This window comes from Melozone crissalis, unplaced genomic scaffold, assembly GCF_028551555.1.
Source record: "Melozone crissalis strain CALT ecotype California unplaced genomic scaffold, PUWL_Pcris_2 ptg000009l_1, whole genome shotgun sequence".
NCBI classification, from domain to species: Eukaryota; Metazoa; Chordata; class Aves; order Passeriformes; family Passerellidae; genus Melozone; species Melozone crissalis.
In genome coordinates, this window is record NW_026535787.1 from 3,139,557 (window position 1) to 3,167,423 (window position 27,867).

At 39.6% G+C, this 27,867-nt stretch overlaps 1 protein-coding gene across 1 annotated transcript; it reads left to right on the plus strand.

Annotated features, from left to right (window-relative positions):
- The first annotated feature begins 176 nt into the window (after nt 1-176).
- ZNF654 (zinc finger protein 654) lies at nt 177-27,500 on the plus strand. The gene is made up of 9 exons (XM_054270193.1): nt 177-311; nt 8,858-9,003; nt 11,969-12,050; nt 13,302-13,437; nt 17,131-17,333; nt 18,055-18,194; nt 22,247-22,388; nt 23,820-26,145; nt 26,475-27,500. Exons 1-9 carry the CDS (start codon nt 180-182, stop codon nt 26,480-26,482), a joined length of 3,315 nt encoding a protein of 1,104 aa, XP_054126168.1. The 5' UTR covers nt 177-179; the 3' UTR covers nt 26,483-27,500.
- Nucleotides 27,501-27,867: the final 367 nt, after the last annotated feature.

Genomic DNA, 27,867 nt, shown 5'->3' on the forward strand with positions numbered 1-27,867 from the left:
TCGCAGCGCGCTTCTGTGAAGGGGCGGAGCCAGAGGTAAGCTGCGCTTTGATTGGCAGGTAAGGCAGACCAATGGGAGTGCGGCACGGCGGGGGCGTGGCCGGACGCCTGGCGGCGCGGCGGGGGCGGCTCTTCCGGCGGGGCGGGGGCGCTCGGTACGCGCGGGGCGGCGGGGCCGCCATGGCGGAAGACGAGAGCGACCAGGAGTCGGAGCGGCTCAGCGAGGAGCTGGAGGCGCTGGCGGCGCCGGGGCTCCTGGCCGGGCTGCCCGCTCTGCTTCGCAGCCAGTACTACTGCCGCCGCTTCTGCCAGGTGAGCGCTGCGGCGCGGGGGCAGCGCCGGGTCAGCGGGGAGGGAGCCGGGCCGAGGAGCGGGTGCGGGGCGCGGCCCGGGGGAGCGGGCCCGGGCCGGGCGGGCGGGGAGGCTCCCGGGGTCGGGGAGGGAAGGCGAGGCGGGTCCCGGGGCGGGAGCGGGCAGGGAGAGCCAGGGGCGGCTGCGGTACACGCGTGGTGCTGCCGGTGCTGCGGGCAAGACGCTCCCGGTGGCCTCGCCTGCGTGGCCGAGAGGCGAGAAGGGCCTCGGGAACAGTTCTCGTCTCGCTGACCGGATTAGACCAGGGTGTTCTATGATTTTTTGGGTTTTGTCCATAGAAAAGCAGCGTTTTGTCGATGCGGGCCCGGGGTTCTTGTGCTCCTCGCAAGCCCTTTAGGGGTGCCTTGCGAAGTGACAAGCACCAACAGGTTGCTGCTCCTGGTTGCTTTCATCAGCAGGTGTGGATGGAGCATTAGTTGCCTTTGGTGTACTCCAGCCGCGCCACTTGCTGCTGCCCAAGACACAGCCCAGAGGTTATTTTATGCAGAACTGCTTCATTTTATCAACTTTTTGACTTATCTCACCTCTACAGTTGTCTTCTGCCATCTGCGAAAGTGTGATGCCATGTTGTTACTTTGTTCCTGTTTCATCGTTCAGTGAAACACGCTGTTTGAAATATAATTTACTGTTATACGTGCTTACAATAATACCAGGGGGCATTCTACTCAAGTCCATGGGTTGCTTTTTTGGGGCTGTTTATCTTTTCGTGTTTTCTTCTGTATTATAATCTCTCAAGAATTGCGGAGCCAGTAAAAGGAGAAGCAAATGTTTTTGGAAGTCTGGCATTTTCTACGACTGTAAGGAATGACAACCATATTTGATTATGTTGGCTGGTTGGAAAGACCTTTACTTTTGCTTGACCTTGGGGGTTTTATCTTAGTTTCTTCTCTCTGTGCTTACTGTATGTTGAGCTCATTGTGTTGAGGAAGTCCAGACAAGTTGATAGCATCATGTACTAATGCCAGTTCCAGGACAAAGTATGAATTAGTAGGAAACAGAAGAGGACGAGAGCAGAAGAATTTGCCTTTGAAAGATTTGTATCACAAGTGTTTTATGTGTTATATATCTTGTGTTGATTTATGCAGATTTTTGTGTGTAGGGAGATTGCTAAACTCTCTCCCCTACTTTGAGTTGATGAGCTCTCCAGAAAAGCAGCCAATGTTCTGAGTATGTCAAGGGCTCTGCTCCTTTTCTCTTAAACTTCCTTTTCAACAGTGCATAGTTCGAATAATCCTGATGAGAGTAAGTTAATATATTAAGTTTGTCCCCAGGGTTTCTTTTTTTTTTTGCTTGTTTTGTGTAAATTTGGCCTGGTGTGAACAGCAGTTATGTGCTCAAGGTAATCAGTGTTTTGTTTAAACATGTTTTTTAGTAATGGGGTTTTCTGCTGATTTAACTACACAAACACAAGATCCCAAGGGGTGTGATGGTGTGAAAAGCCTGTAGCTGTATGACATTCATGGATTGACAACAAATGAAGTTGTATGTGCTCCACATGAGCTCATTTTTCCTCCTGGGATTGACACTGTGTAACTATACACGTAACATATGTTTGTACTTTCCTATCCAGATCTCCTGGAGGATGTATTTGGCTGCTGTGCAGACTGAGCCTTCCCACCTCACCCCACTTTGCACTGCTAACACAGTTTTTCTTGTCTTTATACTCATTTGGCCCTTCTCAAGGTCCTGGTTTGCCTCCTGTGCCCCTGGTTTTGTGCCCTAAGTGGAACTGCAGTTGTAGAAGTAGTTGCTTAGTGATGGCGCGGTGAGTTTGGACTCCACAAAAGAAACATTGTGATTTTCAGAATAACAACCTATCAAAACACTTGGCTGTGCTTCAGACATGGTGCTGGAGCTTGCTGTCACCTGAAAATAATTCTGTTTAGATTGCTTGTAGTTAAGCTGATGAAGTCTGAGCATCTCTCTGTAAGAACTACAGGATAAATGAGGCAAAGGGTATGTAAAGCTTTTTTTAGTGTGTAGGTATGTTTTCTGTACACAAAATATCCTATTTATCTTTAAGAGAGTGGCTTAGAGCTTGAAATGCATTGGTGTGCACATCTTGCATCCTTAAGTGATGTTAGAAAGGTAAAAAACCTGCTGTGTACAGCCAGATTCAGTTCTCTGGAGTCCTGGAGTATTTTAACTCAACTTGAGTTTTGGATTGATTAAGTGCCAGTTAAAGAAGATGAGGTGTCAGGATTATGAGAGCATTTTCCGTAAGTGTACGGATAATGACAATTTAGTGATCCAAGATGCAGCTGGAATGTGGCATCTTGAAGCCCATTTGTAGTTTTGGGATCTGGGTCTTGTAGGTGTTTGTGGTCATAGAGAGTCATTACAGCCTGAGTCTTTCAAAGCAAAATGGAGTAAAATGTTTTCTTGGAATGCTCTTTGAGATTGATGACATGGGCGAAGCAGAAATCAAGCTTTTTGTGGCTGGAAGGGAAAAAAGGCAGTTGGAAGATGAGTCAAGTGCCCAGCTTATGCATCTCACCAGCTGTTTCTGTGTTACTTTCTCCAATTTGCTGATGTGGCTTTTCTTATTTGTGGAGTTCCAGGCCCACTTGGATGTTGGGAAAAGCAAATCTGCTGTTCCCAGCTTTGGCAGGCAACAGAACAACGCATCTGTAACTACTTTGTAAGTTCAAGACATTTGAAAGGTGGTACCTAGAAGAAACTCCCTCAGCCTAAGTGTTTAGAAGAGTTTGAGCTTGTGTTTGTATGCAGGATTTGAATTTTTTTCAGGAGGTTTCTCAGGAACTGTAGCCATTGAGAGGTTCCTGTGAGACAGAAATACAAGTGATGAAGGGCAGTAAAAACAGACTAGATGGGGACTTTTTTGGTATGAGGTTTAAGGGAATACTTTTATAGTTAGATGGATGACTTTCCAATTTTGTATGGCTTAAAAACAAACTTGAATGGTGAGCTGGGAAATGGATGTAGCTTCCTTCATTGCAATGGAAGTGAGTACAGTTTTATTAACTAGAAAAAGAAATTAACTTCTTTTTTGAGATTTCAAGTTGCTTGCAGCATTTCTCAGGGCTGCATAACTGGACTAGATGTTTTATGTTGTTGGTACTGCCTGGAATAAACACCAGGTGAGTTCATCTCAAGTAACTGTGGGGGGTAAACACTCCTTGATCTCTTCTTCCTGTGGCATCAGCTTACAGCCTTCCAGCATGATCCCCCTCCTGAAAGAAAGATTACCTCCTTTGCTTACATTAATTGGTGGAAAAACAATTCTTGGGCTTATAAGATAAAGTAGTAAAATATAGTAACACACCAGAGAAGATAGTGTTTTCCTGGATTTATTTTAGCAGGTAAAAAAAGGCAGGGAGGGGTCTGTGACTCAGCTGTTGTTCATCGTGCTTTGTGGTGATGGAAGTAAAAAAATATACAACTTTAGATGTTTGTTCTTCTGACTTTGGGGTTAATGTTGTTTCACAATTTTTGTGCCTAAATTTCGAAGTATTTGTTTTTGTCTCTTACTCTGGAGTTGGGATCAATAGTGGTTAAGTTGTTTTTATATTAAAAAACAAAACCAAAACAAGGGCAGAGAAAACCTTCCCAAACCTTTAGGTTCTGTCAGACTTGTGTTTTGGGCCTTTGGGATCCATATTTGATCTACATACGCCATTTTAAGGCTTAGCTACAGAAGTCTTGCTCACATCAATACTAGCAGTGAAAAGTGATTTCTTCAACATCCTTGAAGCTTATGTCTCTGAAGAACACAATCTGTAATTTTGCACCACTTATTTGCTCATGTAGTAATTTGTGATGTTGTTGTTTTGGGGTTTTTGTACCTTCCTGAACAAATACGCTTTTTCCTTGTTAATGGCTCAAATTTTAAGACTGCTGTTGTAAGTAATTTTTTACTTTTTCATGTTTTTGGATGTTGATATTGTTTGTGACATGACAGCTTGCAAAGGGCCTATCATGCATTTCAGTAGCAAAATTTCAAAGTGTACGGTGAGTACTGGAAACTATTTAAATTTAAAATTTACAATGTCGTGGTGTTTTTTACACGTGGGACTGGTGGACACCACTGTGTTCAGTTTAGTTGTTGGTAGTTTAGTATTGTGCTGCTTGAGTTTCAAACGAATTAATGTTTAAAAGGAAATCCACGTGGTTTTTAGTGCTGAGCTGAGTGTCCAGCTGTGGTGAGGATTTACCAGTGTGTGCACAAGGGCGTCCTTGGCCTGGGTTTGGTGGTGTCGCTCCTTCCTCTGACACTTGATGGGAAGGCTGATAAGGGTCTGTCATGCAAAGCTGGGCTTTGGTGGGTGAAGTGCACTTGGCTCCTCAGTCAGTCCATGAGATTTCACAATAGCAGTTGATTTGCAAGCTCTTTATCTGAAGATTGACTCCTCCAGGCTTCTAGTTCTTCAGTGCTCTTGTCATTAACATCATAAAATCTTTTCTTATTCACATACTCGGGGTGATTCTCATCAGCTTTTGTGCCTGCTGTCCTTTCAGCTTTACCCTGGGAAATGATCTCCCTGTTTTACAAGTAGGATTAAGGAGTTACTCTTTTCCAAACGGAACATTTGTACATTTGTGCAATACATTGTAGGCTTTTCCTGATCTTTGTAACATCTTTTTACTTCTCTGAAACTTTCTTCTTTGATTCTTTCGAACTTTTAGGTATTGCTGCTTCTTCAGGTTTTAATGCCTTTTCATGAAGTAAAGCTTTTGCATGGAAAGAAGCTTGTTATTTTTCCTCGGAAAAAATGATCAGGATTATAACCTAAAAAGGAGTTGCACGTTTTTATACCTAAAGGGAAGATCTCCAGTGAGTGATGCTTCAGTTTGACGCCTTTGCTACGTGGGCTTGTTCGAGTTAGAAAAGGCACGCGTGGTGCAGGAGCTAATACAAAACTCCAGATATCTTGTCCTTTTGTTTAGATGGGGAAAAGTAATTGTACTTCTTCACTGATACACCTAATAAACTGAATTTTACTGGTTGCGTGTGGATGGGGATGTGAGCATTTTTGTGTTTACAAGATTGGCAGTTCTCCCTTTCACATGTGAGCAAAACAATTCCTCTCATTAGTTGACTTTTTCATCTGGGGGGGTGAGGTGCTAATCAAAAGGTAAGGAGGAATATTTCTACTTTTGAGTATGTGCATTTATCTCTCAGCCATAAATCACTGCTCCACTCAGTCCAAACTGCTTTTCTAGAGTTAATGTATAGTTTTCACTGTTGTGCAAGTGACAGAATATAAACATGTGACTTTTTGGCTGGGCTAAATGTGATGGACATATGGGTAGCCAATCTTGGGAATTGTCCTTGCCTGAAGCTGGCTGAGGAGAGGGATGAGTTTTTGGTGATTAAGAGTAGGGAGAAAGCATTTAGCTTTAAGGGTAGTAACTTGTCTCATGGATGCATCATGCTGTTGCTGGGTGATGGTGTTTTCTTTTGCCAGAAGTGTGATTATGTTTGGTTACTCATTATATAATATCCACATGTGAATTTCAGTGAAGGCATTGCTTATATATTTTAGTATAAAGCCATTTTCAACTTGTACATGTCAAGTAATATTTCATATTATCCTAAAATCATAAGGCTTTTCCTACTCTCTATTTGTATGGTAAAATCCTTATTTGTAAGGACATGGTTGGCTTGTTTGTATTTGGAAACAAAACGAAATGCTCTTCATCCACTAAGCAGGTTCAAAAGACAGTTAAAAAGCTGTGATGTTTCCAGGAAGAGTAAATGGAGTATTACTCAAGTTCTAGAGCTGAACTTTGGTATCTGAGCTGCTCTGGTATTTCTGCTGATCAGGCAGCTGTGGTGAGTGCTTTTAATTAAGAATTTTAATTTTCAGGCAACTTTAGTTTTTCTAAGCTTGCCCTTTTTGGGTTTGTCCTCTCATGTGACAACCCTTATGTATATTTATTGTAGTGAATGACAACCATTACATTTGCCAAGGAGCTTTCTATGTCTGAAAACTATGAAGAGAGAAACTCACAGAATTGTTGTGGGTTTAATCCTGTGTTGACTTTACTGTTGAATCTCACAAGAAACTATGGGAGTAACTTTGCTTGAAATTCTAGTAATGATCAACTTTTAAAATTGGTGGGATTTTTAGTTTCTTTTTTTTTTCTTGTACGGAGGAATAGGAAAAGCTGTAAAAAACCTTCCAGCCTAGCACTGCATAAAACATTTGGGGTTTGTGTCCTGTGTATTTGCAAATCTAATTATTTGCAATGCTGTTTCTCTTAAGTCTTTGAAATACAGCCAAATAACTTTATATGTGCATATTTAAGCACTTAAAATATATGTATAGAATTAATCAGTCATAACATAATTTTATATGGGCATATTTAATGACTTATAATATATGTGTATGATTAATCAGTTAAAACATAAAATTCCAAGAAAAGCTGTGGTTTCACTGCTACAGTCCAGGTTTTTACTTAGTACCTTGTTATTTTTGGGGTTAGCTCTCTTAGCTGTGTGCTCAGAAGTTTCTGATGAGTCTGGTGTTGATTTTTTTAAGGGGACACATCTGAGTCTTGGATTTTCCTCTAAGTTACTAAAACCTGTTAAAGGAGGGGAAGCAGTGTGTTGGTGTGGGGGAAAGATGGAGCTGAATGGGGGATTTGGTGTCAGGAAGGTGCTTCAGCCTCCTTTTAGTGCCTTTATCTGCTCTGAATGAGAGAGGGAAAGCAAAAAGGCCCAGTCCCTTTATGGTTCTTGGCAATGCCAGGTACAGACAGACTGAGGGGTGATGCTTTAAGGATATTAGAAATTGCACGCTAACAGACTTTGTAAGCACCTGCTGCAGAAAGTCACATTAAAAAGGGTTCCTTTCCTTCTGGTTTTCTGTGTATTGAACAAGGCCACTGTGCTTTGACAATGTTATGTTCTTTTTTTTTTTTTTTGGTTGATTTCACTGTATTGAAATTGGTGTGCTTTTTCAGAATGTACTGATAAACTTTTACTTATGTTCTACTTTGCAGTCCTCGTTCAAAGTATGGTATCTTGAGTATTCAGTACAAAAGAAGAGCTTGGTTTCTATTACAGGAAAAGTTATTCCATGAGAACTTAAAAACAGACCTTGAAGTACACAGTATTCCCTGCCCCTCTTTCTGTATAGAATGTGTGTGAAGTCTGGTTTGGAATTTTTTGTTTTATACCTGGCTTAGCTTTTTGTCCACACATGCACTCCCCACACCCCATCTCTTTCCGATTGTCGCAAGTCTGCTGAGAATTGACCAGTTAGAGTTCTTTTTTCCTGTGGTTGATAAATTCAGGTTTTCAGGTTATCTACATTCAGGAATAGTTTGCTATTTGTGTTTTTCCTGAGCAGTTTGGGATGGGGGGGCTGTTTCTGTGACTCTGTTCTGGTACATTTGAGCTGCAGACCAACTGCCAGGCCAAGGTGGTGTTGCTGCTGTGTTCCTTTCTCTGCTGGCTCTGATGTTTGTGTGGCAGAGGAGCTGGTGCAGACTGGGACTGATGGCTTTTTTTGGGGAGAGGCTGTTCCCTGCCCAGTAATTCCTAATTGAGCTTACAGTGGGCTCAGATGAGTGCTGGTGGTGAAGGATGTACAGTAGGGCACAAAATGTTGCTTTATTGCTTGAACTAATTTATGAGTTCGTCTATACTGTGCCCATCAGCTGCAGGCATTGTGAGACATCCTGGTGGGAAGTGATGCTTTATTTCCACCTTTGTTTGACCTTTTGGAGGCTCACACTTCTAAAGGATGTTTTTTGTTTCTGTCTACTTTGTTTTTCTAAGGCTTTTGTGGTTTTCTATAAAAGGGACTTGGCTAAAAGTATTTCAGGGAACTTTTCATAGATCTGTGAGGCAGGACTATCTAAAAAAAAAAGTTAAGTCTTCTGAAGAGGAAGAGTATTTATGTACAAGTCTGCTAATTTTTCTTCAATTGGCTTAGGTATTTGCTGCATTAAGCTAACAGTTTTTCGAACAGATTACTAAAATAAGTTTGGAAAACTTAAAATCTACATACAAGTATGGGTCCATCTCAGCTGCTATTGCCTTAAGTCCATCCTAGGTCTAAACAAAGCTAAATTTACTCATTTCATCAGATAAGGAAGAGGGGCTGGAATGTTTGTGACTCTGCTGACATAAAGGCTGGAAGAGTGCAGGCTACTCTTTCCCCTCTTGGAAAGTTGTTAGATAGAACGTCTGGATGTTGTTACAGACTCGCTAATTTGCATCCCCTTGCAAAATAAAAGCTTGTGTTTAAATGCAGGGTGCAATATCTACTGTGGCACAGCATAAGAAGAAAGTATTTCCTGTCTTATCCTCTGAAAAGGGTAGCTGAAGGTCCCTTGTGGTATTCCTTTCATGATCTGGGTCATAAACCAGACAACAGCCACGTTTTGTAGGTTCCAAACTGCTCCTGAGGGAGAAGGTGGGAAGCTAAAGCAGGTACAGTGTACATTGCTGCTTCTGTCTGCCCAAGGAGAATGTCTTGGATGATAATGTGCATTTCCATGGTTTTGCCCAGGTTGTTGAAGACTATGCTGGGAGGTGGCAGGTGCCTCTGCCTCAGCTGCAGGTGCTGCAGACGGCACTGTGCTGCTTCACGTCTGCCTGCGTGTCCTTCCCAGCCGAGTGTGAGCACGTGCAGTATGTACTGAGTAGCCTTGCTTTGTGAGTACTTCTTCTTTTTTGTTATTCCTTCCTTTACCATAGCACAGCAAAAGGGTTGCAGATCCTCAGAGCTCCCCAGAGGGGTTTTACAGGTGGTGTAGGTACACAGAACCAAAAATTGCTTATTAGAATTTATTTTCGTCTTTTTTGTATCCTTGTTAAATATTGAAGTTGGCTATGACAGTGTTTTGTCGTAAGGGGTGTCTGGCAAAATGAATAATCTAAAGAAATAAGTGATCATCATAACCTTATTTTGGAGTATTTGAAGACCAGCCTTTGCCAGTAGATAATTTGAAATCATCTCAAATTTTTCCTTCTGTATATATAGTGATGTAATACGCTAAATACTTAAGATAAATGTCTTAAGAAAGAAGTCAATTACTTGGAAATTGTATGGATTTTTATGTTTGAGTCATTGAAATGCTTCTGGAAATTACTTGTCATGCAGTTAACTGACCCAAAGTCACATTCAGCTTCAAGAACTGCATGATGTTGTTTCATAAATTTTGCTCAAATTTTATTGATGCATTGGTCATTTTCCCACATGAAGACTGAAAGTGTCAGGGTAATAAGTACATAATGAAAAATAAATGCTGTCTTTAAATGTTGCTGAAGCTTCACTGTGGACACTTCCTGTTTTGTGTGTGTGCAACTGCTTAAGAGAGGACTATTTATGGCATCATAAGACCACAATTTTCAAAGCTACATGAAAACATAGTGACATCTGTTGCAGTGGGTTTTTTCACTAGTTTTAAGGAAAAAACCTACAGAGCTCAAACTACGTTTATATGCACTTTTAAATAGCAAAGCTTGGGAGGTGAAAAGCTGGAAATTCAGGTATTTTTTAGGATGGATACCTTCTGGATCATCAAGAAGTAAATTGCTCACTGAGTTCCTGTGAACCTTGTCTGTTTTGGTTTTTGAGTCTGGGTTTACTCCATGAGATTTGCTTCCATTCTAGGATGTCAGATTATTTATTCCTCTGCCTGGCTGGCACAGTTTTGTGTGTGATATGATATAAAGGGATCCCAGGGCTTAGTAGCTGCAGTTACCTGGGCAACCTTCTTGAATCTCTTTTGAAAATTCAGTGTGTATTAGGTCTTAGTTCTTGGAGAGCAAAACTCAGCCTGACTGTATTGTCATCCTTGAGTAAGATTTCCTTGGTAACCAGGCAATAAACTGTTAACAGGAACAACTGGTTTATTTCCTATACTTAATAACCCTGCTATTCATATCGAATGAAGCAGCATCTGCATTAATACCAGGGGGTTTTATAGTTGTGCCACCCTGGTGTTTTGAGGCAATCTTCTGATGCCAAAGCAGTGACGTGGTCAATATAGATGGATATAAATGTAGATATGCAGTGCTGCAGACAGTTTTGAAATAAACCAAGTTGGAACTGACTGTAGTAATTTTAACTGGAGACTGGCGATGAGGAAATAAAAATATTTTGATGGCTTCCTATATTGGCCTGTGAGTAAGTGCATTGATGAAGCAGAAAATTGTAGTTTACGCTTGTTCACTATTGATTTCCAGATTATTTTTTTTTTGCAAGATGTTCCTCTTTTTAAGTCAGTCAAAACAAATTTAAATGCAAGCATGCATCGCTTGCTCTAATTAGTTTTGTCTTATTATTTAAGTTCCAGTTTGGTTGCTTGCCAGATCATGATGTGACTCATGGCTGACCTTTGCTGAGAGTCAAGTATGCTGCAAAATTTTGTTTAACATGAAATGAGCTCATGCTTTTTTTCAGAACCACATACTTATTTGGGTAGGGATTGTTTTTTCATTGCATATTTGAATTGAGATTCACAGGCTTAGCCTTGAGAGAAATTCTGTCACTGAACATAATAAGTTTGTGTCTATTTCTCTAAGCCTGTTTTTGGCATAGTTAATCATTGGTTATAAAAAAAAACCTTGTACATAATCTATTGGAAATGTAATTTTATGGTACTTTTCCATTATTCCTATAGAAAACTTAATTTTGTCTGTGAGTATTAAGACTTATTTAAATGCACATGTGTAATGAAAATGTTACTGAGGAGAGAAAAATGCCTTTAATTTGCACAGTATTTTTGAAGTCCTGCCTGTTCCTCTGAGAGTTGCTCAGTTCTTGTCTGCTGCCCTTGACTTTGTCAATCAGCAATTGCAGCTCATTAGTGCAGTGCCTGCCTGGTACTTTTTCCAATAGGAAGAAATTTCTCAGAATCTTCAGGCAGAACAGGAACAGTTGCACTGCAGATCCACGACTGCCAAGTTTTTGATTGAATTCTTTCAACTGCATGATCTGGAAGGGGGCTTTTATAAGCAAAAACCTGAATTGAAAGGAGATCTGGAAAGCTGCTTTTTACCAACTTCTCTGTTTCTGTAACAGGATTTAAAGGAACTAAAATGCTAGACCAGTATTTTACGATGATGCAAACCATGGAGACCACAAATCAGTTTGAATTGAAGCAGCTTTGAAAGTATTAGTCCTTTCTTCACCCATTTCTGCCACCTCTTTTTGGGGTAACACTTCTGAATTCATCTTGCTGGACAAAGACCTGATCTGATTAAAAGCTTGGTGGTGGTAAAATTCAGGTTGTATGAATCTGAATGCCGCACAGAACGTGAACATAGTTTTGTTTGTGTATCTGCACAACAGCTGTCCCCTTCTAAATAGTCTTCAAAAGCTTTGTTTGTTTTAAAGATAAAATAATTAATACCTTTAAACCAACATCTTAATAGAGAGACTTCAGTTATGGCAAGACAGGCTGAAATAAAATAAAGTGTGTTTGTAGAAAGTGCCTGAAAACAGGGATTGTTGGCCACCAGAAATCTTTGAGTGACTCCACATGGCATGAGTCTAGAATTCACAGAATTCCTGGTTTTGGTTTGAGTGCTGCTAGAAGTAAGAGACTTCAGAGTAGTTTCATTTTTTGAATCAATGTTTTTAGTTTGACTTGTCACTACTTCTGTTTTTTAGGAGTTTTTTTGAATTGCTGCTGTTCTTTGGAAAGGATGAGTTCTATGAAGATCCTTTGAAAGATATTCTAGGTTCAATCCAGGTAGTGTTCCCTACTTTCTTATAAGCTTCTAATGTTATTTTAGTAGATGTAAAGATGGTTTTTGTGGCTGTATGACCTGGAGGAAATGTGCCATTATAGTGAAAGAAACTTCACTTGTTTGTTTATTTAGAGCTTAATGTCATTCAGTTCATGACATGAAATCTCACATTTCCCCTCTGGTTTTAATCAGTAAATTTGAAATTAAAGCTTCATCTCAATGAAGTCTTCAAGTCAGCATAAACATGGATTGGTCTGTTCTTTGGTAGATTGGGACAGAGTTTTCTATGTCTGTGTAAAACTGCATAAGATAAGTGACCTAATTAAGAACTTGTTTTGTCAGGTAAGTGTGGGGTTTGGTTTGTGCTGTCTTTTATTTTAATACCTGAATGGGTTTTTAGGGTTGTGCCACCATGAGAGGAAACTCTGTAGGGAAAGAAAGGATGAAAAGCTGGGTTGTGTCTCTATTAATATACTGCTTGGGGAACTGCAGTTTGAGAAAAAGCTTTTCCTTTGTTTTTATGTTGATACCTGTCTATTACTGCTTCTCCAAATTAATGTGCCAGCACTGTTTCTGCATCAGTTGTGTAATCAAACTGGCAGTGAAAAGCAGGTAATTGTATGTGGATGGAAGCCACTGTTCTACTGCTTTTTTGTTTCAATATTAGGTAGCTTATTACTAAAATTTTCTGTTGATTAATGGTGTTGTTGACACTTTTACAGCAAATAATGCATGGGGATGAGAGGGAACTTGACATGTCAAATTAATGGCTGGCTAAAGCATTCCATGATATTACAGGCAAACATAATTCCTGTTATGCAGAGATCTGGAGAAAAATGATTGCTTGAGGGCTGGTGACTCATGGCTTAAATCAGTTTTTCCCTCAGAAATCACAAATCCAGCTCAACATGTCTAAGTCTGTGCAGGATGCCATGAGGTGAAGGCTTGTCTCAGTGTGTGCCAGTAATACCTCCAATCCGAGTTGGTTTTGTGTTGTTATACAAATGGAAGGCTCTTTCTGAGGGCTGTAGAAGCCATGAATTTGACCTTCAACAGTTCTGTATTGCTATTTGTAGATAATATCAGTTGTTGCTTTAGGGCTTTCTCTATGGTCAGTGAAAGACTTTATAGCTCCAATTACTGGCTGAGGAAATACTCAGCCATGCATGGGTTTCTTGGTTTGTATCTTTGGGATAATCTTACTGTTTTAGACAACATATTTTTGTTCAAATTGTTTCTCTTTGTGCCCTTAGGAATGTCAGAACCTTCTAAGTAAGTACAGGAATCTGAACCTGGAACTAGTGACTCGAATCATTCGAGATGGTGGACCATGGGAGGATCCAGTATTACAAGCAATTCTTAAAGCAAAGCCTGTGTCACAGGAATTAGGTACTTCATTTATCACAGTCATTTTCCAGAGTACTGAAAAAATGTGTTCAGTTTGGCTTTTTAAAAATATGTGGGGTCAGGTGTTATTAGCTGGCATTGCAGTGTTTTAACTATTTTTCTGTAGTAAAATGTGCTGGTCTCTTTTTTGTTTGAAAGGAAGCTGAATTTCTTTGCTCATTTAAGTTTGCTTTTATAATGTAGAGATCATATTTGTGATTTTGTATCACTGGCAGTGATGGAGTAGTTCATAAAATCCACAGGGTGCACTTCCCGAATCTAAGTGTTCACTTAAAGCATGGAGACCAACTTGATTCCATTTAGACTCCTGAAATAACATGATTGGAGAGAATCTGATGTGTATTTGTCTCCTGGCACTCTGACTCATTTAATTTGTCTCTTCACTTGTAAATACTTGGTCTTGTGGCTTTTCTTGGTTCTGTTTCCAGTGATGCCCATGGCTACATGTGACAGCTGCTTTCTGTTTATGGACATGTAATTACTGGAGCTGGGAAAGGTGCAGTGCATGGGAACAAAATCACTGGAATGTTCATCAAAGTTCCTAGATGGAAAAATACCCAAGCTACAGTAAAGTCTTTACTAACATGTCAAGCAACAGTGTTCCTCAGGGGACCTCTTAAAAGTTGTGTTTAGTTTGATAGTGATAGGAAATTCCAGCTCTGCTCAGTTATTATGGTGTAGTGCCTGATAGAATCTCATCACTGTGTTTGTGACTGTGGTCATTGAGAGAGAGCAAGAGCACTGAAGACAGGACAGCTCAGTGAGCTGCCTCCTTAACCAGAACAAGGGTTTTGATAGCAAATTAACATCATTATCCCTTTGTTGTTCTGCCTCTTTTGTGAAGCAACTGCTTGAGCAACAGATTTACCCATTATTTTTATTAGGTATCTCATGAAGTTCTGGTCAAATAAGTACAGAAACAAAATGAAAACCAAGATGAACCTTGTTTTGCTCTGCATCCCATGATTTTGGTGATTATGATGGGGAATTAGGTCTTGATCTCCATCTCTCCAGCAAAGAGTTAGTTTAGTCCTTTGCTGTAATGTTTCTCTTGGGCATCATGAATCCTCTCTGTGATGGGTTACAGTTTGAGGATGTTTGTTTTTAACCTGGCAAAGCAGGAATGAAACCTGTTATCACTAGATGGGCGCTTTGTTCCCCTTTGTTCCAGGCTGCATCTCCTTCCCCTCTGCTGAGAGATTTTCTCTCCTTTTACCTTGATATCCTCACACACACCCTTGACACATCTCATCTTTACTGACAAACATTTTATTTTAGATAATTTATATTTGAGAGCTTGTTCTTTCTTCCTCTGACTTCCTCTAAAATTTGATTCTTGTGAAGTCTTATACAAAGCAAACATCCTGTGTTGCTTTATAGGCTCGCAGTGTGTATTTTGAAACTTGGCCATGTAGCTCCCTCAGGGGTAATTTAAATAGGAAAACCTGCCTGTAATTGCTGAATCACCAACCATTCCTTGCAAAAATCAGTTTGTGTGAACTACATAATCCTGTCCTGGATTCATTAACTCCATGGAGAAGCTTAGGCCAAGACAAACCTCTATGTGTCTGTCTCTGCAGGAATTGTAGTGAACTTGGAGATGTCACAATCTCTTTGGAGATGGCTGGAAGCAAAGCAGTCATTGAGTTAAAAGAAAAATAGTAGGCTTGAAACATAGGCACTTGTAATGGACTCTGGAGAGAGTAAGGTGGGCATCTGGAAGAGAACATGGCAGAGGTGCAGTCAGAGGGAGCAGTTAATGAGTTTCTGAGCTGCTGCTTGATGTCTGTTGCTCTAAAGCAAAGCATCACTCCCTGGGTAGGAATAAATGTTGTTTCTTAGTGTATCTCAGGCTTGGCCAAACACTACTGTAGTTGGCAGTTGTCTTTGCTTTGGGGGGTTAGAAGAGCTCTCTGTGCTGCCCTGGGAAAATAGGACAGTCCAGGACAGGGAGGGAGCGCTGCCTTGCCAGCAGCGTCAGTAAAACTTTGGAAACAGAGGAGGCTGTAGGAACCCCCATCCTTGGGAGCTCCTGCTCACAGTGGTGTAGGGTGTGGAGATCTCCTTCCCTGGGAGAGGAGGCTGACAGAGTCTCATTTGTGAAGCAGAAGGGACCTGAGAGTTCCCCACACCAAGTGGGAAATACAGAACAGGGTGAGCTGTGCAGTGCAGTTCTCCCTCCTTTAAGGGGAAAGGGTGTTATAGCCACTTGTTAGATGGGCAGCATTTCCTTACCATTAGCACTTATCAGAGCTGAGTCTTTCCAGCCTGATTTTTCAGTAATGCTTGCATACAAAACAGATGATGTAGTTTATTATCCTAAGGGTGGTAATTCTGTAGAGCAGAGGCCTTTACTTGGCTCTAAGGAGTTTTCATTTAATGAGTTTTTCTTGCAGTTCATCACCCCCATTAGACACGGGCTTGCCTTTTAGTCCTCTTCTTTTCTGAGTTCTCTAAAGTGCTAAAGGATAATGGGAATGAGATGTTTCTTTCTTACAGTGCATCTGTTAACAAATCAAATTGAAACCTGACACCTTGGATTATACTGCTTAAATGTTCATTAGCATGGAACACTGCTAGCTTGCATAACAATAGAGATGCTGGAGAAATCTTGGGTTTAAGTGTAAGAAAGTATTTAAATCCTTAAAAATAGCTTTATCTGAAAGGTTATTGTACAAGTAATCTCTTCATTTTGGGGGAAGAAAACTTCTTTGTTCTGATTGTAGTTTTTAGTAACCATTTCTTAATCATCAATTTAAATTGCTTGTAATTAATACAGATCCTTTGTAAGGGATTAACTTTCTGCCTTCACTGACTTTAGTATTTCATGTTTTAAAGAGAGAAACATTGTCAATTTAAAGTACTAAAGTTATAGCCTTGTAGCTAGTGATGTTTTAACTTGTAATTGACAGAGATACTACGATCTGTATGATCATTTATAAAAAAGATGCAAAGCATGTTTTGTAGGTATTTATCAATTTCCAGTTACTTCAATGTTGTGTGTTTTCAGTATCTCACTTGAAATTTTTTTCATTCAAATATTAGTGTTAATATTACCTTCTAGAGCTAAAAAAGATTTCCAGAAATTAGGAGCCAGAAGTTAAAGGTTTTTAGATAGGAGTTGTGTCCAGTAACCCTTTCAGAGGAAGATATGTTTTCCAAGCAAGCAAAATCAAGGCCTTCAAAGCTTTTTTAAGGCAATAGCCTGTGAATTACAGTTAACTTTATTCACTACTTTGAGGTCTTAAATTTTAATGGATAATGAGTTTCTTGAGGTTTTTAACAATATTGATAATTATAGCTTTGGAGGTGATGTCAATCCTGTGCTTCTGACAGTCACACATACTCCACTGCTTAGAAAGGAGGGAGTTTTCTTTCTTGAAAATGCTCACATCTGCTTCTATATAATATAAATTTCACCAATCCTTTGTAGCACCTTGTGTTAACTTGTTAGAAACAAAATACTGAATTAGATTACTGGTTTAAGAAAAATAACAGTTTCTGTTTTGAAGCAGAACAGATTTCTTATGGTATTTAATATTTATAGACTTTTTTTAGCAGAGCCTTTATTTTTTTCTTAATATTATTTGTTATTAAAGACAGCATTACGTTTAGATATATTTGTTGTTTGGACTTCATATTCTAATTGCCTTTAAATCTCTCTTTTCTGTGCAGTTAACAAATATTTAAGCTCTGAAAATCCACTGTTCTTTGAACTCCGTGCCAGATACCTTATTGCCTGTGAACGCATCCCTGAGGCAATGGCTCTTATCAAATCTTGCATAAATCATCCAGATATCAGTAAAGATCTGTATTTCCATCAAGCTCTTTTCACCTGTCTTTATATGTCACCATTAGAAGATCAGCTATTCCAGGAGGTATTGTTTGTCAGTATACATTTCTTTTTTAAAATGAAGTGGTGCTTTATACTTGCTGTGTATGAGTTGTCAAGAGGAGCATGTGGGACTCTGATTTTGTGGAACCAAATGTCATAAAATCAGGCAGCCACATTGGTGTTGCTCAACTTAATGCTGGCTTAAGCTTGGAAAATTTGAATGTGAAGTGTCTACAAATCTTGTTGACCTAAATGCATTTTTTTGGTCAAGTATTCTTGTAGATCTAGTCCCTAAATATTTTGTGACTTCAGTGTATTGACTATTTTACTATTAACAGTTTTAGTAAAAGCACTTGAGCCTAATTAATGTTAATCATACACGATATAGTTTTGTTAAAGTTTTTTAATGATGCCCCTATATGTAAAATGGCACTTGAGCTGATTTGAGCTATTTTATCACTAATAGCACTTGGTAGATAACAGTGGTTTTCTTGACCTTGTTTTAAGAACAAGCCACCCAAAATGGCAAGAACAAGTGCTGTTGTGTTTTAATTTCTCAGACAATTATTTCTTAGAGTAATGACCATCAGAATATGAAAGAGCTCAATCCTTTTGAAATCTTTACTTACAGATGTACACAAAAGCCATTTCAAAGATGTCCTGTGTTAATAGCAATTCCTGAAGTTTTTAGTAGAGCGAGATCTGATTGGTTTTGATTTCATGTCAGCAAATTGATCTAAATTGATTTTATTTTAATTGTATAGCACTTGTTGAGGACTGATTGCAAGAGTGGAATTGAGATCATCTGCAACACTGAAAAAGAAGGGAAGACTACCTTAGCCTTACAGCTTTGTGAATCCTTCCTAGTCCCACAGCTCCAAAATGGGGACATGTATTGTATATGGTAAATACTTTATTTCTGGGGAAGCAGCTGAGCAGAAAATACATGCTTATTGCCAAAATGAAACTTGCCTAACTTAAAAATACCACATAAAAATGACTTTTAAATGTTCCTGGTGCTTCTGTTGTGCCTGTTTGCCCTTTAACACACAGTCATATATAGGGTAGCCTAATAGTTTATAGCTCTTTATTTACTATTTCCAAGTAACAGAAAAGTGAAACTTTACGTACCCTACCTAGAAATGTAGCATTTATTATTAGCAAAATGCAGTCTGTAGTCTTAACCATGTAGATATTTTGCTCTGTAACTGTAGTGTGTCACCAGTGTGCCTAAAAAGAGAATGTGTGGTGCTGAAAATGTGCTGTTAATTATGGAAACTTGGATGTCATGAACAGAGGTATCACTTAGATGGAGTTCTCTAGAAAACATTGAAGATGTCTTCACACCCATTTAATTATCTTGATACCTGGACTTGGTTTTAGGTCTAAGAAGTGTTTTCTAGATTTCCTCATTCTGAGGACTGGAAGATGGCTAAGGACTATGATTCTGTTGAGTCTGTATAATTTCTGTAACTAAAGGAAGATCTGCATTCCTTGATAAAATATGCTTTCTTTGTTTATGTAGTTAAAGCAAAACATCCTAGCAAGGATTTGATAGAGATCAAATGATCTAAGTTTGAGTTCAGAAGCTACCTTGGGTTTGTGTTCCCAGATTCCAGGAAATCAAGAAACTTTTTTGTCTTGAGAAACTAACACAAGTTAGATGTGATAATGTTTACTTTGATACTAATATTTTTCCTTAACTACTAGGCTATAGTAGGAGTAGTTGCTCAATCAAAACTTGATTTGATTGGGATTATGATAGTGACATCCATTGTAGTACAATGTGTTGGCAATGGCTGCAGACATTTTTCATCAAGTCTGTCCAGGAAAAGATGGACAGGACTGTCCCCATAGCAAAGATGAAGTTCAACCCAAAAGGTAGAGTTTGTGTGACCTCAGTGGGAGTTGAATCCATGTTTGCTGATTCCAGCCCAAAAGCTGCATCTCCCTATTTCTTACTAGGAAATTACAAGTGTAACCTCCATGAATTAATGCTTTCTGACTGGGGGAGTCAGTCTTTGATGAAATGCATTTTCAATACTGTAATTAAAGCTCCTTGTGCTGTAGTACCATGTTGCCTTTGCTCTTACCCAGCTGTTTGAGTTTTGCATCATCCATTCTTGAAATTGCTGCTCAAAGCAAGATGTATCTGTTTTTGTTCTGGCAAATCAGATGTCAAAGATGAGTCCAAGAGGAAATTCTGCTAGAGGCTTGAGTATTGTTTGACATCTAGATTTCAGGGAAATAATCTTGCCATCTCAGTACTTTAATTTATTCAGAATATAGAACTTGAAGATCTTTGGAAGGGAGTTCAGAGCAGTTCTGTCTGTGCCGCTCAAGCAGATGTTTCATTCTTCAGATGCTGAGCCTTAACAATTGTGTTCTCAACAAGAACTCTGTAATACTTCGTAGCTCATGGAAACTGCAGCAAAGGTTGTGAAGGCATGACTATGCTGTAGTCCAATCTTTGAAGAAGTAGGAGCCAGGTTAAATGGTCCTACAGAGTCTAATTTTTTCCCCAGGGAACATGTTAGTGTTTCCAGCACAGTAGAAATCATCTCACCTGATCTGGAACTGAGGGCCTTGCAGATCTAATGGAGATTTAGCTGCTAACACTACTAACAAAGATAAGACAACAAAACAGATTAGAAAGCTGTAAATAGCAAATATTTGCTACAGCCTAAATGAAATCTTCTAGCTAAAACCATTAGCTGTCATCTTAGAGGAAGATGATCTTTAAGCAGCTTGGTCGCAAAACTCAAATTTTCACTGATGTCAAGAATAAACTCTAGATTCAGATGAACAAATTATTTCCCTGAAAATAAATCATCACCAAAGCTGTGCTTGGTCATACTTAATTTTTTGTGTGAAATAATGGCAAGAAATCAATTTATTATACTTTGTATCAAAGTGTTGTTGTCTTGAGGAAGACAATATTTTGATCAAGCAGGCACAGATGGCCTTCCTTCTCTGACAGATGATTTTTAAATGCTCTTTTGGCTGTTCTCAGGTGATTTCTATGCAGTGAATTTAGTAAGTCCAAGAATTTTTACTACAGGTTTGATCAATCTTTTGGCAAAGCATGTTCACTACTTACTAAGAGCAGCAAAGTGTTTAGATCCAGCTAAGTGAGGGAGGGCTTAACCATAATTTGATGTTGCTGCTGGAGGCACACAGTGGTTTTGGTATTTTGAAGGTAGTTAAGAGGCTAGAATGCATGGTTGCCTCTGGTAAGGAGGTGCTGAGTTCTGTGATCTCTCAGTAACAATTTCAATTGTCCCAAAGTCAGAAATGGACTTAAAAAGGAGAAGCTATTGTATTGACATAGAAAAATAAAACTAAAGGACTAAAATGCTGTTTCATGTCAGGGTCTAGGTAAATGGTGCATAACACCTTGTTCTTTAGCCATGCAGCTCTTCCTTCTACTTGCAGTTTTCTGCTCTCCTTTTTCAGCTCTCCTTGTGCCAGCCTAGCACTTGTCTGAACACACTGCAAGCCCCTTTAACCACTAATCTCTCAAGAGTAATTTGATTTTTCTCTCATTCTCTGGGATTAGTATTGAAATGGCTTGCTCTGAAATGATAGGAGGCAAAGCAGAGAATGAGATGAATTATTGAGTTGTAACATAACAGCAACATTACTCAGTTCTTACTTCTGTACTTCAGGTTGAGGCTTATATTGAGTTGTTAAGAGTGGTTTAGTGCATGAAGACACTAATTTCAAACTTGTATATGAAGTTTGCAAGTATGTAGAGTTCAGATTTTCAGCCTGGTGAAGGCAGATCTGAGCAGTTTGTATCTTTAGGAAACCAGAAAGTTTATTTTTTTTGTGTATGAGCTGCTTATAGGCGTGTCTTTTCAGTTTCCCCCGTAAGCGTGATCTTTGTTTTAACTTTTGTTCTCTTGGGTTCTGAATGAAAGAAACCAGTCCAAGTCTCAATGTCAAGCAGAATTCTAGAGCTGTGCTGAACTTAAAAGCGGAGTTGGTTTTGTCATAGGCTGTTCTGTCACTTCCCTTCTTTCAGGCTCTGAGCTCATTAACAGAAGCTTAACCTCAAAAGGTTTGTCTGACTCTGGAAATCAGCCAAATATTTTCTCAGTAGCCAGGTTTGTTTTCTGAGGGAGGAGATTGCTGGAGTAGACAAGTCTTCCTTCAGAAAATGAAAGTCAGTGGGTCCTGCTTTCATTGTAACACTGTGGTGGGATTTCTGCTGAGTCCTAACTAGAGCTGCCCCTGTGTGAGATATTAGTGCTGGCAAATCTTCTTGTGGCTAAAAGTTAGCCCAGTTGCCTTCCTAGGTCTCTGACTTAAAGAGCACAGAACTTTTATGCTGTAAACTTCAAGTAGCTCTATTTTATAGGCTAACATATCATATGTGCAGAGTTTAGCACTACTCTGTTCTTACATTTCCTTTTCTCAGGCAGGAATGTTATTTAACTGCAGATCATGGAGATGTAGGATAGCTGTAGAATTTGAAGTTTTGGTATGACTGCTCTGTAATAACTGGAGAACATCACTATTTCCTGGCACATCAGGAGCTTCTGATGCTGTTTCCACTTTTCACATTCAAAAGCTTCTTTTCCTAAGGACTCTTCATCCTTGTACTGGAAGTGACTTAATCCCAAGAGCACACAGATGTTTGTTGCCTGTAGTGTTGAGGGCTAGGTGCTGTTCTATCTGATTTTATTGTGCACTTCTCTGAAACTGAGCTGAATACATGAATGTTTTGTTGAATATTTAATTGCTTGGTGATAGGAGATACCCTGAATGCTTTAACAAAGTAATTAAATTGCATTTTCCGTTGTGCGCATCTTGGTGTTAATTAGGTCAGTATTACACCCTCAAATATGATTTTAATCACAGAATATGCAAATAATTGTCTTTAGTAATGCATTGTGCTTAGAGTGTTTCAAAACTCCATGTAATTGAAATATTTTATTCTCTACCTAATAGGGAGCTGATCTTCATTTGGAGTAAACTGCAGCTCAAATCTAACCCATCCAAACAAGTTTTTGTGGACCACTGCTACCAGCTTCTAAGAATTGCTACAAATATCAGAGTCATTTTCCCTTTCATGAAAGTCATTAAGGATGAAGTAAGTTCTGTTTGTTTTTGCCTCATCCACCATTTTTTTGGTAACCAGTTAAAGAGAAGTGATGTTTATATTGTGTAATGACCACTTTTGGTGGAAAGTTAAAAAAGAGGAGTTAGGGAAGGACATAATATTATTAAAATTTTGTCAGGTTCCAGAATGGGCTTCAGTATTAAGATGGCTTGTGTGGTTTTAAGAATTTTTTTTTTTACTGAATTCTGTGTTTTTCTGTTTCTGCAGCAAGTTTGAGGGATAAGTCCATGGAATAAATGTGAATGATTGGGTTGGTGATTTTTTTTTTTTCAGGCTGACCTCTTAAGGAAGTAGGATCCGTGTAATTATACATACCCTTCATCCTTGTTAAATTCTGAATCCTTTTACCCATTCTAATCAAAACTGGATAAAATGGCTTAATATAAAATAAAGGGAAAGGCAGAATAAGACAGGAGAACACATGATTTTTGCTTGAGAAAACCATGCTGTATTTTGCGTTTCAGATCTGTCTTGTTCTGCCCCATCTGCAGAAGATGTCACGGGCAATGCTTTGCACATAGGCTGAGAGCTGTTTCACAACAAATGTTACCATTGACCTCACTTAACAGAGCTCCTTCATATTTTTGCCCTAAACTTATTCTAAATTTTGTCAGATCTAAATGCAATAATTTGTTGCTGTTCAAGGGCGTGTATTCTGAAATGCCTGTGGTGATATTAATAATTCTATTTGTGTTTGAATAGTCTTATTTTTTTAATAATCCCCTACTTATGGAGCAATGTCTGTATTTGTTAAAACCCAAATATAGGAGGTATTAATTATTTGTAAATTTCCTGTACCTCTTTTGACTTGAATCTGCTGCCTGTTGGGCAGACTATTTCTGATCATTCCTCTGAGTTCCATGTTCAGCATGGGGCCCCCAGCTTCAAGTGTTGAATAGGAATTCTGCTCATTAGAAAGATGGGTCATCAGTTTTGGAAAATGAAGCCTTTTAGACTTTTTGGCTATGGGTTATGTTTCTCCTGCTGGCTGTTCAAAACTGAGCAATATTATCATGGTTTTCATAAAAAAGTTACAATGGCCAAAACATAGAGGAGCTGTGCAATTATATTGTGAAGCAGCCTAGGTAATGAAAAGGCTGTCTAAGATACTGGTAGATCAGATATGATCTCTTGCAGTTTTGGTTTATATCCCCAAATAATGGTCTTTAACTACAGAGCTGCATGGGGCAGAGCTGAAGCTTTGTAGCTGTACAGCTTTCAGTGCAGACCATTTTTGTATCTGTATTTCTAGCCTCATTTGAGCAATATTTAAACATGTTTATGCCCTTGGGTGAAGTTCAGTGGCAGGATGCTTTCTGAACTCCTGTTCTGCAATAGATGACTATTAATACATGGGATGTTTGGCAATTGTTTATGTACACTGTGATTTCCTTCCTGCAGGTTGGTGAAGATGGCCTTCAGATCTGTGTTGAGATATGTGGGTGTGCCCTACAGCTGGACCTCCGTGAAGATCCCAACATGAAAAGTCTTATTTATAAAGCAATCGCTCATTTTCTGCCAAATGACTTGGAGATCCTCAGAATTTGTGCTCTCTCCATCTTTTTCCTGGAGCGCACCTTGGAATCTTACTACACTGTTGAGCATTTGTACAAGTGTGCAGATGAAGAATACAATGAGTGCACTAGTTCTGTTCAGAACCGCGTGCGGTTCGAGCTGCTGCCCATCTTGAAGAAAGGATTGTTTTTTGATCCAGAGTTCTGGAATTTCTTGATGATTAAGCAGAATTGTTTGGCCTTGTTGGGGGATAAAGCCTTGGATGGCTTGAGTGAAAGTACACTGGAAAACTCTCCTGCAAACACGGAGAAAACAGCGGAGTACAGAGCTCTGGGTGAGGAACGTGGCTGTTTAACAGGTGTCAGCAATGGGGAGCTTGACCCTGGAAATGGCTCTGGAGCCCGCTCCAAAGGGAATGCCAGAAAGAACCACCAGGCTGTTGAGGCATCCAGAACGTTGGATCAGACTGAACCAAGGCACCGCTGTGTGATCTGCAACAAGGAGTTCCTTGGGGATCACATAGTGAAACACGCACAAGCTCACCAAAAAAAGGGCAGCTTCTCCTGCGTGCTTTGCACCAGGAAGTTCAGGCAGAAAGGACTCATGCTGAAGCACTTGAGGAATCATGTCAGGAAGATAGAAAGGCAACATCTTGCTGCAGCTCTTGAGGCTGGTCAGGAGACTCCTGCTCTTCATGAAGTGCAATGTTCTAGTGTTCCTGTGTCTCTTGAAAATGGGAGTTCTGAGGGTTCCAAAGATACTGAACCAGAGGCTACAGTAGCTACAGTACCTCTGAGTTCTGATCAGGTCCAAGAGGAGGCTGAGAATGTGGAACAGGTTTTTGAGGCAGTGGAAAACCATCTAAGTGACCAGGATGATGCTACTGAAAACAGTAGTGACAGCTGTTTTAATAATGTTCCTGATGCTTTGAGTACAGAGAGCTTGCCTGAGGATGATGAGAGCTCCAGTAAAGAGTCACCCATTCTGCATAAAGTGAATGGAGTGTTTTGCCCTCCAAAAGATATTGATGCTTTGGATGAGGAAGGAACCTTTAAGTGCCCTGCTAATGGTTGTGCTAGAGTGTTTAAAAAAATAAGATTCCTCAACAAACATGCTAGAAAAACTCACCCAACTGATCTGAAGGTGCAGCAGCACATAATGAAATGGAATAAAGGAAAATGCCGCTTCTGCCAGAGGAAATTCGCCGATTCCCAACATTTTATAGACCACCTGAAGAGACATGTGTATCCAAATGTTTACTTTTGTTTACACTTTAATTGTAATCAGAGATTTAAGCTGTCAACTGAGCTTGCAGAACATACAAAAAGTCACAGTGTGTTTAAAGCTCAGTGCAATTTCTCAAACTGCTGTGAGCTATTTGAGGAGCTCCCTTTGCTGTATGAACACGAGGCTCAGCATTATTTAAATAAAACCCCAGAATGTTCAGAAGATGCAAGTGAAAAAGATTCTTCAGATGATCCTTCAGAACTTGGTAGTTACCAAGATGATGATGAATCTGTTAATGAAAAAGAAACTGTAGATTTACCAATTCCAACCTGGAAGTCAAGGAAAGATTCTGCAGAACCAAAGACATATATTCAAAGTGTGGAGAAGAAAGCAAATAATGTAATTCACAATGGAAATGAAAGCTCATCTGAGTGTAGTGCTCCAGTTTTAAGTTTGATAGACCAAAAGACGCCTGTGTTACAGCCAAATCCTGAACACTGTAATGTTGTTAGTGACCAACTTGTCAATGGGCACAGTGACTCAGATCAGACATCATCCAAGGCAGCCCAGGTACCTTTGGACAGAGTAGCAGATGAAACAAGGACAGAAAATGGGTCAGTGTTACCAGTTTTACAGATTTGTCATGATGCACCACAAAATAATGCTCCTGCAGTCTCACAAGTACCTTCTAAACCAAATCAGACAACAGAGACTACTTCATATGGTGTCATCTTAACAAAACCCTACGTCAGACCATTGCCTCCCAGTTACCTTGATGAACGTTACATTAGCATGCCAAAACGGAGAAAAATTTTGGCTGATGAGGTAGATGCTTACTCTGAACAAGACAAAATTTGTAGCAAATCAACAGAAAGATTTAGATGTGGCAACTGCTTGACCATCTACTGTAATTCAGAAGCACTTGAGGCTCACCTTGCACAAAAGAAGTGTCAGACGCTCTTTGGATTCGATTCAGATGATGAAAGTAAGTCCTGCAGTCCTTCCGTGCTGGTTTCCTTGACAGTCAATAGCAATCAGAAAATGCTCTTTGCAAACAGAAATAGATAAGACACACACTAACTAAATCACAGTACTCTGCTAAATTGTAAGTTAAAGTTGGACATGCTGTTCAGAATAAGAAAGAGGTGGTGAGAATTTGTAGTCAAACTAATGGAAAAGACTTCTGATAAAACAGAATGGGGTCATTCAATCATTCTGTCTTTCCTTCTGTGTTTGAAACTAAATATGGTGAAAAACATAAGCAGTCTTCTAGGTTAAGAAATTATTTCTGTTCTGATCTTTTGTCTTTTACAGGTGCCTGATTCAATGTTGTGGAGAAAAGTATCAGACGAGGAGTGGTGTAAGGAAACACTACATGAAGCAGCATCAGTTTGTTTCCCAGTTGGCCTTAAACATGAAGCAGTCTCAAATTCCTGTAGAAAAACATGACCTTGATAAAGACAAAGCACATTTTCTAGACAAAACTCACAAAGGAGTAATAGGAGCTCTGCAGGTCTTGAGTCCAGAAAAGTTGCTACATAACCCCCAAAGTACCAGTTATCAAAAAAAGCCATGTTCGTTCCAAATGTATGATTGAAGCTTAATGGCACAGCTTTTCTAGCATGAAGATTGAAGGACAATGAGGCATAGAGGTGAGCAGGCAGAGGAAGCAGAGGTGTTCATTGCCTTGTGGAAATCCAACCAGCCAGTTCTGAAAGCTGCTTTAGTTTGTGTGGTTAATGGCTATCTGTCCACACAGCTGAGAAGGAATCATTCGAGGAGGTATTACTTTCTTACCTTGTGGATAAATGCATAAAGAAACCATGCGTTCTTTTTTTCTTACTTTTATTTTAATTCTGAGTATGTGAGTCCGTTATCTGCTCAAAAGAATGGAGATTGTTTCGTAAACTTCTGCTCAGAATCCAAAGAGGAATGTGGAAGGAAATCTTGAGCTAGCTGGGATGCTGGAATAGCCAAAAACTTGAAGTACAGAACAAGCAGGATAAAGTGAGTTGATTTGCTGTTTTGTAAGACTTGGACGCAGTGGAAATCAGATGCATGCAAGAGAAGCCCTTTGCAAGGCTGAGGTACAAGTGGCCCCTGTAAAACTGGGGTAGGTGTGGGAAGACCAACACAAGTGATAGATTGTGTGGATATTAACAGCAGCTGATGGAAGCAAATCTGGAATGTTGGGAGGGCTAAGCTTGCAGAGTTAAACTAATATTCTGCAAGCACAGGGGTCCCTCAGCTGTTGGTAGGACAGACAAGAACTTGAGAAGGCAAACAGAGGCAGAGCACATCAGGTTGGGGTGAACAGAAAGGTCAGGAAGAACCTGTTTCACATCTTAATGGTGGTGGGCCACAACTCAGTACTGTCACTAATTATTCATTGTCTAGAAAGAAGAAAACAGGAGTCCTCTCAAGTCCCAAGACATTGCAATCCCATTTAGTAGCATCCCTTGAAAGGAGAGGCTTTCCCAGAGGCTGGTGAAGGAGTTATTAAATGTTAAGCACTTTATTCACAATTCACTGTTCGTAGGAACAATCACAATGTGAAGACAGGAAATAGGAGTTCTTCAATTCTATATGGAAAATTGAAATACAGAAGATTTTGAAACCAAAAAGATGCCATTGTAATTTTTGGTCTTCCTACCCTAAGGCAGAGGTGTGGCAAACGTGCACCTTGTCCAATTACTGTACAAATTTG